Below are 18423 nucleotides of genomic sequence, written 5' to 3' on the forward strand. Positions count from 1 at the left end.
GCAACAAAGTGCAGATAGAAGGGAAGGGGTTGTTGGATATGCAGAAGAATGGTAGCGAAGGCTGTAATTATTTTTTTTCAAAATTAGCATAGTAAACCCTAAAACCAGGCAACCAAACAGTCTGCAAAAATGGTGGCCCAGAACCTCTTTAATTTTTATTTTTATTTATTTATTTTTCCAGAAATCTCAAGTAAAATCTTCTCTTATAAAATTTTCCAATTATCCAGATTTAAAACTCTTTGAACCCTTAGAATGCAAAATTAATTTGAATAATATCCTGCAAAATGATGTTGATGAACCCAGAGATCCAGATCTTACCGTCTAGGGCCTAGATCTGGACTCTACACATATTTCTTCTTTAGATCTGGAGCTGCAAGGCAAAAAAAAACACCAAAACGATATATACAATGATAAAACTAAAACCCAACAAAACCCAAGTCAGAAAGCAAAAATAATTACAGATGTATGCACAGGAATGGCAAATCTATCAGATCTGGCGAGTGGGAGTCCAACTCCGCTCTCAGATTTGATAATCTAAGGCTCTTAACAGCCAGATTTATCAATTTGGCACATAAAACATATTTAAATGTTTAAAGTTTAAAGGAGGTGCTGAGCTCAAAATCCTTCATGCATCACCAGTAAAAATATTATGATAAGCTCAGGATCAAATTAAGCTGGGCTCTTCAGAAAACATGGATCGGGAGTTGGCTGGTCCAACTGAAAACTTCCCCGAACACCCGATGATCTTAAAATCAAGACTTTCCTGCAAAGCTCAATCCAGCTATCAAAATAGAGCGAGAAAATGATAATAAAATTTCAAATAAATAGAGATACCTGCTATTACATTCCAAATTTAAATTATCTTTTAAACCCCAGCAATTAAGCAAGATACTTGTACTCAAATCATTCTTCAGAAGCTATCATCAATGGCTAAAAAAAATTTACACATGAAAAACGACACATCTTACAACATTTCCATGAAGAGTAACACTGATGAAAGTTAACCCCAAAGTCTTTCCTTATTATTCGAATAAAAAGTACATGAGATATTTTCGCTTAGCACACGAGGTCGGATGAATGGACTAATAAATGACTTCCTATTTAAAGATAAATCCTCCAACGGCTAGTTCAAGTGATCTTTGTTAAAGCAATCTCGACCGTTGATGAGGATCAAAATTTCTTTAAATCCATCTATCGAAATTTTGAATTCTTGAGGAAATTCGATTTTTTCAATTAAATGCATTTTAATTAATTCAAAATTAAATTTTTGAATTAATTTCCTCAAAATTTTGACTTTGACTTAACCCCAGGGATCAAAGGCTTAAAATTTATCTAAATAATTAATTTACCTTAGTCCCTGGACCTTTTAAATTTTGATTTTTAAGGACCGACAGATTTTGCCTTTGGAGAATTTAAATTTACCTAGGACCTAGAATTAATTAAATTTCTGGCTTAGAACTTTAATTAATATTTGGCCAGAAAATTTAATTAATTAACCTATGAGGGGATAAATTATTTTTCCAACCCTCAAGACACTTTACATCATGATTTTCATATTTTTTACATTTCAAGGGGAAAAACCCATTTGTAAAAGACCTTCATAGACTATCCATCTCTGCGACACAAATATAATCCAGCAGACCAAACAATTTGTAATAAAATAACCTAACCAAATAGTTAGGATTATTCTCAAATCACTTTTACATAGACTCGATCTAGAACACTAGGACTCGCCTAAGATCCCAGTGACAAAATACATTCTGGCTTTGGGGTAAGACTGAAGGAAAACTCTGCGGACCATCCGAGAATGGATTGGTGAGAAAAAATACCTCCCAGAATGTAGGTCGTCACCAGAAAAGTAGGTTTACCTAGGGAATTACATACATGACATGGATCTGCTGAGATTATTTACATCATATACATGTAGAATGGGTTTACATTATAACATGATAATCAGGCTGATGATGATAGCTGAACAACACGAACACATCGATCAGGCGCTATCCCTTTTGCAAAATAAGGGGGTGTACTACTATGGGTCGTTGACACGTAGTGGTCAACAGATCCTATTCTGCTCCCAAACATGGTCAAGCACATCTAGTGTTGATCAAATCCACATCCTTGACCTAGTTCGGGCCCACTTGGGTTCTTTGTGGTCTCGCAACTTTGTGACTCACATTCCACAAGGATTACATAGAAGCCATTCTTCCTTTAGGATCCTTAGGTCTAGGATACCTCTTATTAAAGGATATTCCCTGACCCTAGGTTTAGGTATCCTCATAGCGCTTCTTAGAGAGCTAATCACCTTGCTTTCAAGGCAAGCAAGCCAATTATTTGAGACTCTCTTGTGAATAGGCTTTATGAATCACCATGTCTTATCATTGATCCATCTTTCCTAGTGATTCCTCTCATACCAGGACTCCTCCCATCAGTGAAAGTCCGTAAAGAGTAGGGAGCCTTAGCTGAGGTGACAGTGGGCTATCGTTCTATTGTTGCCCCTTAACCTAGTAGTTGCTCTGTAGGATCCCCTCCTAGGACCCCTACTAGTTGGAACGGTAACAATGCTAAAATTTTCCACAAGAGTAACAATAACCAAGAAAGATATTTTCATACTTGGGAGAGTAGGATGATTTTCTAAAGTTGTTTTTCCTTGGAGGAGGTTCAATCCATTGCTGATCATCTTTGTGATGGATGTTCTTTGTAATATCATTAGAACTTCTTAAAGCAACCACATTTCTAGATTCTCCTTTAATTTTCTCCTTTAAAGGCTTGGATGTTGTGTCCTTGCTTGAAGATGTGTCTTCATAACCAAGTCTTGTTTTATCACTTGGAGATTTTTGACAACTGAGAATGTTATGCTTCTCAACTTTAGCCCTTAATGTTACAACTTCCTCTTCAAGTTTCTTACACTCTTCTTCTTTCTTATTCGTTTGAGTCTTCATACTTCCTCAGTTCTCTTTACTTCTTCAAGATGGACCTATAAACTGTTTTTTCTTCATCTCGCTTATTAAGTAGGTTTCTCAATTCATTATTTTTATTTCTGAGCTTGGCATTTTCATTTTCACTATTCTTCAATTTTTCTTGAAGATCTTCATCTTCCTGTTCGGTCCCTGAAGCCTTTCTAAGTCCCCATAAAGAATCTATTCTCATATTTGGTTTTTCATCATTCGAATCATTGACCTCTTCATCATCATCATCATTATCTTGATTTTCTTGGGTTATGAAGATAACTTCTCCTGCATCCCCTTCTTCTGTGTCACTTTCATTTGGAGAACTACTATCTTCTTTAGAATAAAGATTTTTCTTATGGAAGCTTTTCTTTTCCTTAAAAGGACATCTCTTAGCATAATGACCTATTTTGCCACAATCGAAACATTTAAAAGGTAACTTACCTTTGTTTTTTCTGGTTCCTCTTTTGAGCTTCCTGATGAAATTTGCTTTTTCTATATCTGATTGATTGCCTTGTGTGTCTTCTAGCTTGAGTTCTTTGCTTCTTGTATTTTTTGTGGCTTTAAAGGCTGCTTCTCTATCTGACTGTCCATCTTTATCTATTCTCATTTTGTAGGTTGTAAGAGTGCTATGTAATTCTTCTGTCGTCATCTTAGTCAAGTCCTTGGTTTCTTCTATGGCAGATACCTTGGCATTGTATCTCAAAGGAAGTGATCTCAAGTCCTTTTGTACAATCAAATGATCTTTAAATTCTTCTCCTAATCCCCTGATGGGGTTGAGAACTTCATCTACTTTGACCAAATAGGTCCCAATAACTTTTTTTTTCATCCATTTTTCAGGTTTTCAAACTGAGCTCTATAGTTTCGAAGTTTGACTTGCTTGACCTTATCATCACCTTCATACAGAGTTTTAAGTTTATCCCAAACTTCTTTGGCTGTGGTGCAGGACATCACCTTGGACTTAATGGTTCTTGACAATCCACCTGTGATGGCATGAAGAGCTTTTGAATTGTAGCTGAACAACTTCTCGTCTGGATCAGTTGGAGGATTTTTAGGAACTTTGTAGCCATTTACAATGGAGAGCCAAACATCCACTCCTAAAGCCTTCAAGTAGGTTTCCATGCAACTACTCCATAGTGGATAATCATTTCCATCAAACACTGGAATTGTCCTTGAAGAGATGCCTTCCATATGATCCATATTTGTTTACAATCTTCCCTCTAGTGATTAGATTGTTAGAGGGTAACTTGCTCTAATAGCAATTGTTGGAAATACTGAGAGGGGGGGTGAATTATTATTTCACTTTTCTTTACAATTTAGTATCAAAAGCATTAACCAATAACATCACATCAAAGGAACACAATATATATGTGAATAATATATTTATATTGCAAGGGAAGCTACAACTTCCGAATTTACTAGGTACAACTGGAGGGGATACAACCCCAAGATTTACCAACTCCTACTAGAAGGAGGCGACAACCTCCTAAAGGAAGCTACAACTTCCTTCCCTAGCACCACCCCGCCACCCTCAACAATAAAAGAAAGAATAAAACTCTTGGGCTCCTGTACCAGGGATAGTGACCCAAATACAACAATATACAATCACTGCTATCTTTGCCTAAACATATTCAACTTCAAATCTACTCCAATAAGTATGCCATTGTAACTTTGACCTCCAATGCAATAAACTAGATTCTAATTCATACCTTCAATCAACTGCTTCAAATATGTCTTAGAACAGACCTCAGATTATGCTTTTAGTAGCTCAGATCTCCCTTAGAAACTCTGCCTCAGAGAAGATTGTTGGTCTGCGTCAAAAGTTAACTTGGATCTGCTTCAAGACTCTACAAAGATGACAGCAAGGTCTGCTCCAAACTTCTACAACAATCACTTCAAGATATGCTCAAAACTTCTAAAAGAATAACTTCAAGATTTGCTCCAAACTTCTACAATAATAACTTGAAGATCTGCTCCAAACTTCTACAAGAATAACTTCAATATCTACTCCAAACTTCTGCAAGAATAACTTCAAGATGTGCTCCAAACTTCTACGAGAATGATGCTAACGAGATCTTCAAAAACTGTGCCAAAAGTCCTTCCATAGATAGCCTCCCCGATCCGGCCTCTCCCCACTTCTGGTTCATGAGATATGAACCCCCAAAACACTTCTTTTCTTTGCTTGGTTCGAGAGATCCGAATCTTCCTTAAGCGAATTGCTAAAATGCCTCCTCCTGACGCCTATATATAGTGCATTTGGGGTCTACACTGGGCTGACTTGTTCATTGGCTGGACTGACTTGTGAAAATGGCAAAATGTATAATGAATATTCAAAAAATCATTTCTCTCAAGTGTGAGGAGTTAGAGGGAGTTCCATATACCGTTGGAAAGGTCTCCAAGGATGAATTAAGCTGCTTGAATTCTTGTCTCCAAGGCTTACTTCCCAATTAAGCTGCCTGAATACTTGTCTCTAAGGCGGACTTTCCAATGAAGACTTGAATACTTGTCTCTAAGGCTGACTTTTGTGGCTGCTCTATCAACGAGCCTCTGGTACCATGTTGACTTTTATACAATAATATAAAGTAGAAACTGATCTTCTGATCTGATAATTATTTTCCAATGATTTCTAATTCAATTATCTTATGTCACATATATCATTAAGCAATTATACACAGAAAATCTCAATAGTAATGTAATGAAAATAGTAGGATCATAAAGAGATAACGAAGCATAATAGAGACAACAAATTTACCCTGGAAAAACCCAACCTTGGGAAAAACCCAACAACTCTTCTTAAGGAGAAATTGTTCTTCAACAATATTTACAAATCCAAGTGAATTCTAGAAATTTGTGCTACAAAATCAAGACCAAGATACCAGTCAAACCTGGTCAAATACTCTCTAGTTAATGTTGGTCAAACTTCCAAAAATTAGAGATTTTAATGCTGGTCAACAGTTTGAAATTTAGTCTGAGGTCAGCTCGGTCCTGCAATCAAAGGGTCTGTGGTCAATTGTGGTTGACTATGCCTCAAATCTGCAGTCAAAGTCTCCTTGTTTCTGTGGTCAAACTTGCCCTTTTTCAGTGGTCAGATTCAGTCAAAGTCTTGGTCAAACTCAATAGAATCTTGGTCAAATAGAGCAGGCCAAACTCGGTCAAATGGCAGCTTCTTTATTTCAGTCAACCTTCAAATTTCCTCTTCTTTGACTTCACATGTGTGGATTAGAAAACAAAAGAATGTATGATTCGAATTGGTCCAAAAGTGGAGGTCAACTTGCATTATTATATTAGTCAAATGGGTGACTTTTTGACCAAAAGTGACACGGCTTCATGGTGGGGCTTGTTAGCACTCAAACTAGCAGGGGACCTAAGGGGAATCCAAAACGGGCGAATGCTAGGCCAAGGGCAACAAATGGGGTCTTAGCCCACTGGCACCTTAGCTAAGGCTCCCTTCAATTTACAGACTTTCATCGATGGGAGGAGACACGGTATGTGTGGAGTCACTAGTGAAGGATAAGTCAATGGATATGAGTGACTCGAATAATCCTTTCCTAGAATTTAAAGGATGAAGATTGCTTGCTTTGTAAGCAAGGTACTAAGTAATCTAAGGAAAGGAAGAGAAGATTTGAGGGTTAGGTTTATGGGATAGGACTTGTGAAGGAGTTTCCCAATCCCTAAAATCATTGTTAGAATTGGTATCCCGGATGGTTCTTGAGAAATGGTCTTTCAAAGGGGTGGGACCACACGGGGCAAAGTGGACCCAGTCTAGGGTATGAGGAAGGAATGTAGCAATCAATGATATTCTTACCCTAGACAAGGTGGAGAGATGATCTAAGAAAATATAATTATTCAAAGATGTTGGTTTGACCTTGGGAAGTGCTAGCCTTGGGGATGGCAGGGCAAGTTTGGGTCCCGGCGCTAGGGCTTGGATTTTCTCCCAATTCCATTGTCAGAATGTCTTCAAATTTGGAGGAGGGCTAGGGGAAAGGCTAGTGCAGGAGACCCTAGGCGATTTAATTTTTTCAGTGGCTAGCTTGTCGAGAAATTGATGTCCTAGGCACCCCAATGTGGCTAGACTTGGGAGAAGGTGAAAGAATAAGAGTTTTGGTGACCACACTTGGTAGATCAATGCCTTAATCATTGGGAGAATGGAGTCTATGTTGATTATGTGTAAGATTTCTTGGTTCCCAATCAAGGAGGCCTCAAAATTACTTCACAAACCCCTCTAGGTCAAGTGAAAGCAATATTGCAGCTTTTATAATTCAAATGTGCAAGAGGAATGGCTTATCAAGGTCAAATTTACTCCTAGGAGATTTCGCTCATACTACATGGGCCAATACATGGAGAGAACTTTATAATAGAGACAATCCCACAATATTAAGCAACAATTTGCGTGCAGGAATTAGCCTTAAAACAACAAAATTCCCATCCACATTAAAAATTCATACTTACATGCAATAGAGTATATCCAACCATTCACAAATGACAATATAGAAGCTCCAAGAGAAGATATACTAATAACCATACATCAAAATTCATCCATAAATGCTCCGATTCATCCTCTAGAAAAAAAGTGCGAAATTCTCTAAAGAAGAGAGAGATCCAATCCAAAGTGATGATGATAAATGATCTCACCTCACTTGTATTTATACACATCTTAGGAGTTCGAATTAGCCTCCTTGGGCTACATAAGCCCCAAAAATAAAATAATGTGCTAATAATACAACCTTTTGGTGACAAGCCCACCAAACTAGCTCATAAATGAACAAGTAAGTCTCTCAAGAGGTCAAATAATAATCTATGCATGTCGTAGGGCCTTCTAAGAGGCCTAATGAGGTCCATGGATGCCACAATGAAGAATAGAACCCTCAAAAGCAGTGGACAAGGGGTTGGCCCCTTGTAATAACTTGTGGTGCTCCAAATGACATGTGGGGGCACACAAGTGTCCTCATGGGTATCCAAACAAATCGAAGATGCCTGTAGGTGGCCTGCAAGGGCTAGGATGATAATGTAGGTGATGCCACATCATCGTATAAGACCTAGATCATCTGCCAAGTGTATGGTGTAGATCTAGGGCTAGTTGGGCACGATGGATCAGGTGCATTCTCCTCATCCAATAAGTGAACCATGAGCAATCTCTGAATGGCTGTGGGGATCCATGAAATGCAATTTGCTGCTGTGGAGGCCCATGGCTCTCAATGCTCATCCTATATGTGCCATTGTAGCCCTTTGGAGGATTAAGACCCTGTATGGGGAGACCAAACCCAAATGGAAACCAGCTGCAATCCTGTATAAGATCCAATGCGTCCCCTAGCCTTCTAGTACAACAAGTCATTAGAGAAATCAAGTAATTGAGCTTACCTAATCATGGACCACAGGTGGGGATTTCATAATGGCCTGCCCTTCCATAATGGGCTTCAGGGTGTGCCAATGTCTCCTAAACTCCGAATGGGGCTAACCAAGTGCCCTATTAGGTGGTTGCTACTTCTAAAGGGGATAATATGTTCAAGGTACATCCTTCAAAAGGTGGTGGCATGTAATAGATAGGTGAATGAAGTAGGGGATAAGGAGGGGCAGCCCTGGGTCACATGTTGGGGTACAAGGGTAGCTAATAAGAGGGAAGCCCACACTTGGGTTTATAATGTGTAGGAGGGAGAAATCATGGTACATGAGGTGCTCGGCCTTGGTTTTTCCACCCTTCTTTATATGCCTTTTGCCTTTTTATGATTTTCTTTGATTAACCGCTCGAGGCTCAAGGGGTTAGAGCATGATGTATAAGATATTGCAGTGAATTCCCCCTTTTAAGGTGGGGCAGTTCATCGCCCACTAGGGGTTGGGACAAGCATGGGTTCCTATATGATGAAGAAGGCTCATAGAACCTGTAGGAACCAGGGTGATGGCCATGCTGGTGGGGTAGAGCTCATGTATTGGCTTTTGTCGACGTGCTAAATGTTTTTGTCCCGACCATCTTTTGCATTTTGTGGTACGTTTCTTGTTGAATGTGGGCATATATGCTTTTAACTTTCTTTTTAGCTGCATTAACCTTCGGGCTTCATTCGAGGCCATGACCCAAGGTGTGGGCAAGGGGAAGGGGCGAGCTGACCCTATGTGGACCCGATAGAGGAATGTGGACCTAGGTGGGAGAAATGATGGATGGGGTAATATAAGCGGATAAGGGAGTGGGACCACACAACCAAAATTGGGGTTTCTGTAATATTCCTAATTAGCCATGGCTAATTGGAATATTCGATTTTGCTCAAATTTGGCTTCTATAGTTATTTATAAATAAAAAGGTGAGGAAAGGGGGACATAATTCACTTTTTGAATAAAGTCACTCCCTAGTAGCACAACGTTGTAACTTAAAAGCGGAGCCAAGGGGGTCAAAGGACCACGTAGAGAAGGGGGCCCACGTAGACACTTGGAGGGACTGCGCAGATGGAGAAGGAGCACGTGGCAAGAGAGAGGCTACGTTGGAGGAGGAGGGCCTTAGGGTTTTGAGAGAGGCCAATGCTATAAAGGAGAGAGGAGCCTCCTCATTTGGTCATTGGATTATGTTGCATTTGAGCTAGTCACTTCGACTTAGAGCACACTGGCTGTTTAGCCTGTCTGCAGCACTGTTTAGTGCATCGAGTGTCTTCGTTCAGAGATCTCACCCTTAGCCCCGGGGGACTTCGAGTGCCTGCTCGGGCAAGGTAGTTTCATCAATATTTTGTAGGAAGAGCGATCTCTGGAATTGAGGAGGAACTGAGCATTCTGATGACTGCGTAGTCTTGAGAGGGGAGGACGCAGTCTCTTTTGGTAGGAGCTCCGGATTGGGCTTATGTGGAGGATTTGAGCTTGGAGATTGAGCAAGGGATCAACCCTTGCATATTAGAGGATTTTGGCAGAGTCTCGGGTAGTGTTTTGGAGGATTCTCTGCAGGGGCAGTGCAGAGCCTTGAGGGATAGCGTAGATCCTCAAGGGGGTGATTTTCAGGGTTCAGCTATTTTAAAAAAGCTTTCTGGGCTTTTCTGGGTTTATTGAGCAGAAATTGATTCCAAAGTTTCAGTGTTTTCTGAGGAGGGGAACAGCCCCAAATCCTCACTTGATTCCAGCAGTAGCAGCAACACAGAAGTTCTCCGACAGCTTGGACGCAGTTCAAAGAGAGGCCATTTCCTTACCATTTTGGGTGTATTTCTTCACTTGCCTTGTGCAAGTCGAGGTGCTATCTTTCTGATCACCTCTTGTACTCTTTCCATTACTCAGTATAATAAAATGGCTTAGCATTTCTCTTTGCATTCCTCAAGTATCTGCTTGTATTCCGTGTATACATCATTGTATGTTGCACTATTGTTATTTTTTTGAGCTTCCCGGCTACTATACCACTTGTGTGTTTATCTCCTATACTCTTAGACAGAGTCTGGAAAGGGCTAGGTAGCCTCCAGATCTCTTCCTCTTCTCAGAAGCAACATATCTGGTAAACGCCCTCCCAGTCCATCTCTGGTTGGAGTTTGCTTGTGTATCCCTGATGAGAGATATTACAGTTTCCCATGAAATACCATTCCTAGAACCAAATGGTTAATAAAAGAGATCCCACGGGACTAGAATCCAAGGATAATTCCTAAAAGGGGTTTAGGGGACAAAAGCACAGACCTAGCCCATTCTTTCTGCCGAATCCCTCCATTAATCCATACATAGAAGTGTCCATAATAAACAAACTACAATACTCAATGTCCAAATGACAAGGCATATGTTTAGATTCAGGAGGCCCACCTTCAAACATATGATCATGACAGATGGGCGAGGGACCACATGGCTAGCTCAGGTGGCGGAGAAATGGCACAATGAGCTAGCTAATGGCTGCAAGGAGCCGCTGGCTCCAGTCTGAGGACCATCTTGGAGAAAAACATTTCTCCTAGGGATATTACCCACAAAATGGTGGGTAACAGGGCTGACTTGACCATTGGGGCCTACATGAAGTCCAAAATACATAATTTTAATTTCCATTTCTATAATTTTCTTTTGCTGACTTGGGGGCCCTTTTGGCATGTGGGAATACCTTCCGATGGTACAAAAAATCAACAAAAGTGAGGCATTTGGGAAGAGTTTCTGAATATCATTTTATTGCAGAATGCATTAGAAGATAATTTGTTGGAGAAAGCATTAACAAAATTCAACTTCCTATTGGTCAATCCTCCAATGAATTTGAAGTGTTTAGAGAGAGAGAGAGACTAGCTGGCCATATTTTTCTAAAACTAAAAAGCTCTCGGTTTATTTCTCAGAATTTGTTTAGCTATCCTATCTCTTGTATCTCTCATATTTGATAACTATGAGACAGAAGATCAGGCCTGTTTGTAGGGATGTTGGACAACAGGCAATAGTTGTAACTGTGGGTCATACATGAACAATGAGCTTTCCAAAAACACTTGGAACTAGATATTCAGCCACTGGTTCTAACTTTGTATTCTGCATATTCACTAAACAGCTGAAAACATAAAAAAATGTTTGTCATATTAACTAGCTATCTTTGGACAAAATGTTGCTTCCTTTGAAATAAAGTTTGCAATATTTGTGTTGCTCTCTCTTATATAAATTAGGCCTGTTTGTAGGGCAGTTGGACAACAGGTGAAGGTTGCAACTGTGGCTCATACATGAACAGTGAGCTTACCAGAAATGATTGAAACTAGACATCCAGCCACTGGTTGTAACCTTCTATTCTGCATATTCACTATCCACCCTGAAATATCTTCAAAAAACGTATCATAGAAACTATCTATCTGCAAACAGAGTTACTTCCTTTGAAGCAAAGTTTGCACTTCTTGTGTTGCTCTTTCTGTGATGAATTAAGTGATTTCTAGTTACTCTGTGATCAACAACTTTATTGATACCTGCAAAAGAATTGGAGGGATTTAGGACAATGAATTTCTTTTATGTATTGTCAAAGTTGAGTGACTGAGTCTAAAGAGATAAGGTCATGGAGCAAACATCCATCAACATTTCTTTGTTTTCATTTCTTGTAGCTAGAGGGATAAGCTGAAGATACCTCTCATTGATACCCTCAAGTTTTTAACTATGAACCAGTGAAACAGCACCTTGTGTTTACTCACAAGTCTGACTTGTATCGGCCTACAAACGAGCAGAGTCAAATCTGGGTGAGTCAAACTCGTGTTGATTGAGTTTGACTTGTGGTCAACATGAGTTTGACTCACGATTTGGAGATTAAACACGATTCCTGCGATTTTTAGACTTGGATAGGCGAGCACTCAGATTCGGGTTTTTAGTTTAAAAGTTCGCGTGTTTTTTTCTGTGGTTTCACTTCTTCTTGTCGTCCACCACACCTGGAGTCTGCGCACTTGTATCCAACACTGAATGATTTGAAACGTAGGGGAGTCTCAGTCTCACACAATAGAATAGACCCCAAGAAGGATACACACTGCAGGAACTAGAATTATGTAACTTCATCTATAGGGGAGAAAATTGAGCCACTCTATACCTCTATAGGGAATAGGATCACCAGGTAGGAGGATGACTTTATGAGTGTCGCTATCGATCTTACTCCCACTGCACACACTATTACTCCCACAGCAGTGGTGCTAACTCTTGCCGAGGTTGCTCTCTTTCATACTACCATAGTACTTCTTATTATACCTGCTAATTCTTTTACTTGGGCTGATGGCTTTCAGATTATGGAGGATGCTGGGAAGATTCTTGCTTATGGGATCTGGATTATTGACACTTATGTATGGATTCTGCCTGCTGCCGCTCCTATTCTAATAATTGATGCTTTTGATGCAATCGAATAATTATAGGTAATTCACTTTGATGAGTTGTAGTGGTCTCATCTCAGAGTTGCAGGTTCAAATCCTGCTTGCTCCAGCCATAAGGTATTAAATTCTGTGAGATGCATTGTAATATAGAGGATAACCCCATAGCTTACTGATGCATTATACGTATTCCCTTTCAAGATTTAGTTGATTGGGCCAAGAATCGTTACATAACTGAATGGCTAATTGATGACTGAATGCTTGTGTAAGTTCTTGGTGTGAAGGTGATACCAAGCGCTTGGAACTGGAGACCACTCTTTAGGAAAGATCCAGATGCATCGGGAAACTATTCAGGACTCAGTACTTTGGATCATGTTCGGACTCATAACATATATGAGATACTTATTCATTCATGATATTTTGGACATCTATTGATATTATGCATTGTTTGGACATGGCTTTATTGAATATCAATGAAAAATGTTGTTTTTTTTTAATTCAATATGTGTATATCTTTATTTATTGTATTCACTGATTTTTTCCCTATCCGATTAAAACTCTTCGCTCTTTTGCCTCGCTGATTTATTGCCGAATCTGAGTCTGGTAACATTGCTATGAACTATTGTTTGGTCGCAAAAAAATTGATTGAAATCACACCTAAAAGATTTTGGAAAATTTGGTTGGTTGTGTCATAGCTCATTTACGGGATTTTGCATGTTTCGTTCAGCAAGATGATGGAATATATTACTTTTAATCATGAACCATGAGTGACTTTCTTACAAATCAACATTTGTTTTGTATGGATTGAGGACATCATGGGTCTATCTAAGAAAATGACTATTGATTATTTTCCAACTTTAAAACAAATGCTAATTATGTCCAATCATTACAGTAACATGATCACCATTTTATCAAGTCCATTGTTCTTCTGACCATGAAAATCTTGTTTTATCTGAAGGTGTTTACCCAGTTCGCCCCTCACTACCTGCGGTTGGAGGTTATGAGGGAGTTGGAGAGGTAGAAGCTTTGGGACCTGGTGTGAAAAATCTTTCCATAGGTGACCGGGTCATTCTATCACCTCCATCATCTGGTATGCCCTTGATTGTATTTACCTTGTTTCCCTTGGATATTGTGGGCTGTGGAAGTTTAAAACTATAAACAAGTAGCTGTTATATACTATGAAAGGACATGTTTATCATATTTTTTGTGGTATGGAACTGATTTTCTTATATGATGTGTTTTATTTCTATGAAAGCACAAAGAAAATCTTAGATTGATCATTATACGAATGCAATGTCTATGGGTTATTGTGCAATAATCTGAACTATATTTTCAGGGACTTGGCAGACATATTGTGTAAAAGAGGAGAGTGCGTGGTGTAAGGTTCCTAAAGATGTGCCAGCAGAGTATGCTGCTACTATTTCTGTTAATCCATCCACAGCTCTTCGTATGCTTGAAGACTTTGTATCACTAAAAGCTGGTTGGTATATTATTTGTTTGAAATGCATGACTCTAGCATTGTCTTTTGATATTCATTCGGAGGTAATGCCTGATGTACCTTCAATGAAGTTGAGATTTGCTCTGTTTTGTCTATTAATTTCGCTAGATACATGGATTATTGTGGGCAGGAGATGTGGTTGTTCAAAATGGGGCAACGAGTATGGTAGGGCAATGCATAATTCAACTTTCATACCTCCGGGGCATTCAAACAATAAACATAGTCAGGGACAGGTTTCTCTTTTGTCTCTTAATATTTCTAGCATGAAGCATAATTAGAGTTTCTTTTGGGTAACATTATCAGAATATACTCTTAGACAACTTGTATATAATGCAAATATATGTGAATTCACTCTTTGGAGTGATTTTAACAGGCCAGACTTAGAAGACATTAAGCAAAGACTCAAAGCAATGGGTGGAAGCGAGGTGTTTTCAGAAAGTGAATTGGAAGTGAAGAATGTTAAGAGTCTTCTGGTTTACTTCTTATCAACCTTATTATTCTGGTTTACTCTATTCTTTATCTTATAGTATATGATGTAGGGTTTCTAATCTCCTATACCTTGAAAATTTCACTTATACTTCATTATTTTGTGTTTGTGTCTATATATATCTATATCTCTCTCTCTCTTTATATATATATTGCCATTTTTACTTTGTTTTCATGCTATATGAATTGGTTTTGAGTGTCGTTACAATAGTTTTCTTGGGTTTTATTATTTCAAATTATTTTGCAGCGTGGTTTACCTGAACCAGTGCTAGGCTTTAATTGTGTTGGGGGCAATGCTGCATCTATAGTCTTGAAATTCCTGAGGTAAGGCACCATTGCTCTTCAAATGACCCTGGAAACAACCTTCTTCTAGTCTTTATTAATTACATATGAATATTGAATATAAAACAATGAATTTTAGGCAAGGTGGGACAATGGTGACTTATGGTGGGATGTCAAAGAAGCCAATCACAGTTTCTACATCATCATTCATTTTTAAGGTAATACTGTGTACATGGATTTCCATTTGTTTTGTAGGATTGACTTTCCTTGTATTATCATCAACAATAAGCTAAAAGGATAATGGCTAAGCATCATGATTTGTGATCATTTGGAGTCTGGACCTTACCTTCTGTATAAAAGGGGAACAAGCAAAGGTGTAGCCATGGCTTTGGTGTCTATGCTGTGAGTGATGAGACATGTGAACATGGTCTTCCAAGCTGACAGTGATGCCAATGAGAGTTTGTAGTGTAATTACATGATCAACTATAGTCTATGTCGCTTCAGTTAAGAGTTGGTAGGTGGCAAGCAGACAAATATCCAAATACAGTGAAAAGTAATCTGAAGACGAATCAGATTTGCTAATTAGTGATGAAGTATGTGAAACAGAATTGTGAATTATATCTATATATGAACTCATATTCGTTTTACAAGTCTTATTAACTTTCATCAGCTTTAGTAGTATTGGTGTTGTTAATACAACTAATATTATTAATCTTATAATGGCTACTGTTTTTCCTTTTTTTTTTCCTGTAATTATATTTCAAATGAAATAAAACTATATACAGCAGATTCTCTGAGGAGTCAAAAAAGGCCTCCTCAGGTCCAACAGGTTGACATGATTGTCCTTCCAAAACATATCAGCATTTTTACAGAAAATATATCAACAGTGCAACATATAGTCTGATCTAATGGTCAGAGGCCCACAAAAAATAACTCTGTAATGACTACACCACACAACCAACCACCAAAAACAGTAACTGAGTTTTCAATATAGAAGTATCAGAAAATCCTTATAGAAAGGATGTGGGAATTCTGAGTGTAGTCCAGCATGGTCCTTCATAACCAACCATACACCACTCTCAAGTCCAAGTCCCTCCCAACATGTTCCTTTCCCTACAAAATATGCTAAAAAAAAATAGAGGTCAACCTTGCCAGAAGTCCTCAGACCTCTTCAAACAGTGTCTGTAAAGTAAAATTCCTTAAAATAAACCCCTTCCTCATCCATTTTATTACCAGTAGAGAATCTCCAAAAACCTGTAAGTGAATTGCACCATATTCCAAGGCCATAGTCAGTGTAAGTTTTAAAGTTACGTGTTATTGAAACCATGTCCCAGCCCGGGTTTAAACCTTAAGCAATATGAATTTGATAAGTGAAGTACACTTCCTGCTCCTCGTATAGGAGAATTCCCCTGGGAGGCTCCATCAAAGAAAGCCCCGGGTCTGCTTGTATCAATACATTCTGCCACAATCTGTCATGGGACCTTAATAGTCTTACTCTGTTAAAATTGGCAGCTAGGGACAAACTCCATGTGGGTCATCTTATTTTTGGCAGCTGATATTTTTCTTGGATTCCTCTCATCGAGAGGTGTAGGATTGATCTAAATATCATCCGATTCCGATAAGTAACATGGAGATATGAATTTATTTGTGTTATGGGACAATTCGTCAAGGTCGGCCAGCAACCAAATTTCCCCCACTTGTGTTCAATGTTTTAGTATAAATAGAGGTGCCTTGAAGGTCATTTGAACACACACTTCTTGTGATCTCTTCCTCTCCACGTGTCTTGGGTTTTGGTGGGAGGAGAGATCCTAAGAAGACAATGCTGCCCTAAAACGCAGTCATGGAGATGATGGCCTAAAACACAGTCATAGAGATGATGCCCTAAAATGCAGTCATGGAGGAGACTTCTATAGCACAGCAAGGAGAAGTTCTAACTTCCCAAAACGCAGGTCTAGAAGAGACCCTAAGCAGCTGTCCTTAAAAGCCCTAAACGCTGTCTTAGAAAAAGACACCTAGCCACAGAGAATAGAAGGACTAATGCAGCCCTATAGATGCAGATGAATGGTGTATAAAGGGGGCCTCAATGTGTCCTAACCGCAGCCAAGGATGAGGCCTAATTAGACGTGGAAGACAGGCCCTAAACGCTGATGTATGAGGCTAAATCCACAGTTCAGTTTGTGCCCTAGTCACTGTCCAGGTGTGCCCTAACTGCAGGCCTTACTCCGCAGCAAAAGAAGGATTAGATGCTGCCTTACATCCGCTGTTGAAGAAGGCTCCTATACGCTGTATAGAGAAAGCCCAGTCATGTGTTTAGCACTGTTTTGGGATAGTGGATTGCACAGGAAGGAGTGCAAGGTAAGAGCCCTAACCTAAGTCCTGGATGGACAGTTTGTGTTGGGCTAAAACAGAGAGCCCTTGGTCAATGGAGTGTCAAGTAAAGAAATTATCATGTGTGGGAAACTATCTTCAGTATAAGGTTATGACTGTTGTGTGATAGTAACTCGTGCTAATGACAGTAAAGCATAACAGTAAAATCTTGTGAACATATGACAGTGATATATTCAGTCTGATGTATGGCATGTCAGATATATACATGCAGTAATGAATGGACAGAGATTCAGTGATGACTGATCAGAGATCCTAGTGTTTAATAATGTTCTCACTACAGTGGTATTTGGGTTTATGACTGTATGCCATATCCTGCGATGCCAAGTGAAGGACGGTCTTGTAAAAGAGACAGCCTTCCCTTCGAGGACACTTGCAGACAAATCTGGGCAGATTTTGTGACTGTTAGGAGACTGCACTCTGGACCTGTTGAAGGAGTCTAGCTGCTCTGCTAGGCTGTAAGCCATAGCAAGCAGCTAAGACTGGTGAGTGCAATGGCTGGTGGTTACAGCATATTGGATGTCATTATGGATGCAGCATGATGGGTGCAGCTCAGAGATTGGTGCAGAACAGTGATGAAAGCAGATCAGTGATTGGGTGCAACACAGTGATGAATGCAGCTCAGTGATTGGTGCAGTACAGTGATGAAAGCAGATCAGTGATTGGGTGCAACACAGTGATGAATGCAGCTCAGTGATTGGTGCAGTACAGTGATGAAAGCAGATCAGTGATTGGGTGCAGCACAGTGATGAAAGAAGATCAGTGATTGGGTGCAGCACAGTGACAGGTGCAGCATGATGATTGAGTGCAACACAGTGAGGTGCAGCACAGTGAGGAGCAGCATGGTGATGGAGTCAGCTTGGATCAGTGGACGCAGTATGCCTTCTACTCAGCTCAGATCAGCTACCTCATATGCTATATTCTTAGAGAAGATCTCTGTTCTGATTTAGATAAGTCAATATTTTGACTTCTGATGTATATGTACTATCTCTCTCTCTGCTGAACTATTGAAGAACATAGAAGAAGAATTGATCAAGGGTTTCCCCACATTGGGGTTTGTCCCTGGCTAGCGCCACATCTTGGG

The 18423-nt window shown here is 39.4% G+C and overlaps 1 protein-coding gene across 1 annotated transcript in view; it reads left to right on the top strand.

The window, feature by feature from the left end:
• The window catches only part of LOC149221698 (Polyketide synthase, enoylreductase family protein), a 374456-nt gene that overhangs the window by 120349 nt on the left and 235684 nt on the right, over window positions 1–18423 (top strand). Inside the window, exons 4-9 of the mRNA XM_089385195.1 lie at window positions 13647–13778; window positions 14025–14168; window positions 14317–14419; window positions 14560–14659; window positions 14920–14996; window positions 15094–15172. Coding sequence (XP_089241321.1) covers window positions 13647–13778; window positions 14025–14168; window positions 14317–14419; window positions 14560–14659; window positions 14920–14996; window positions 15094–15172 — 635 coding nt within the window. The remainder of the gene's footprint in view (window positions 1–13646; window positions 13779–14024; window positions 14169–14316; window positions 14420–14559; window positions 14660–14919; window positions 14997–15093; window positions 15173–18423) is intronic.

The sequence above is a fragment of the Pinus tabuliformis genome, chromosome Q, assembly GCF_031772625.1.
Source record: "Pinus tabuliformis cultivar Carrire ecotype Pingquan chromosome Q, CPIR1, whole genome shotgun sequence".
In the NCBI taxonomy this organism is placed as follows: Eukaryota; Viridiplantae; Streptophyta; class Pinopsida; order Pinales; family Pinaceae; genus Pinus; species Pinus tabuliformis.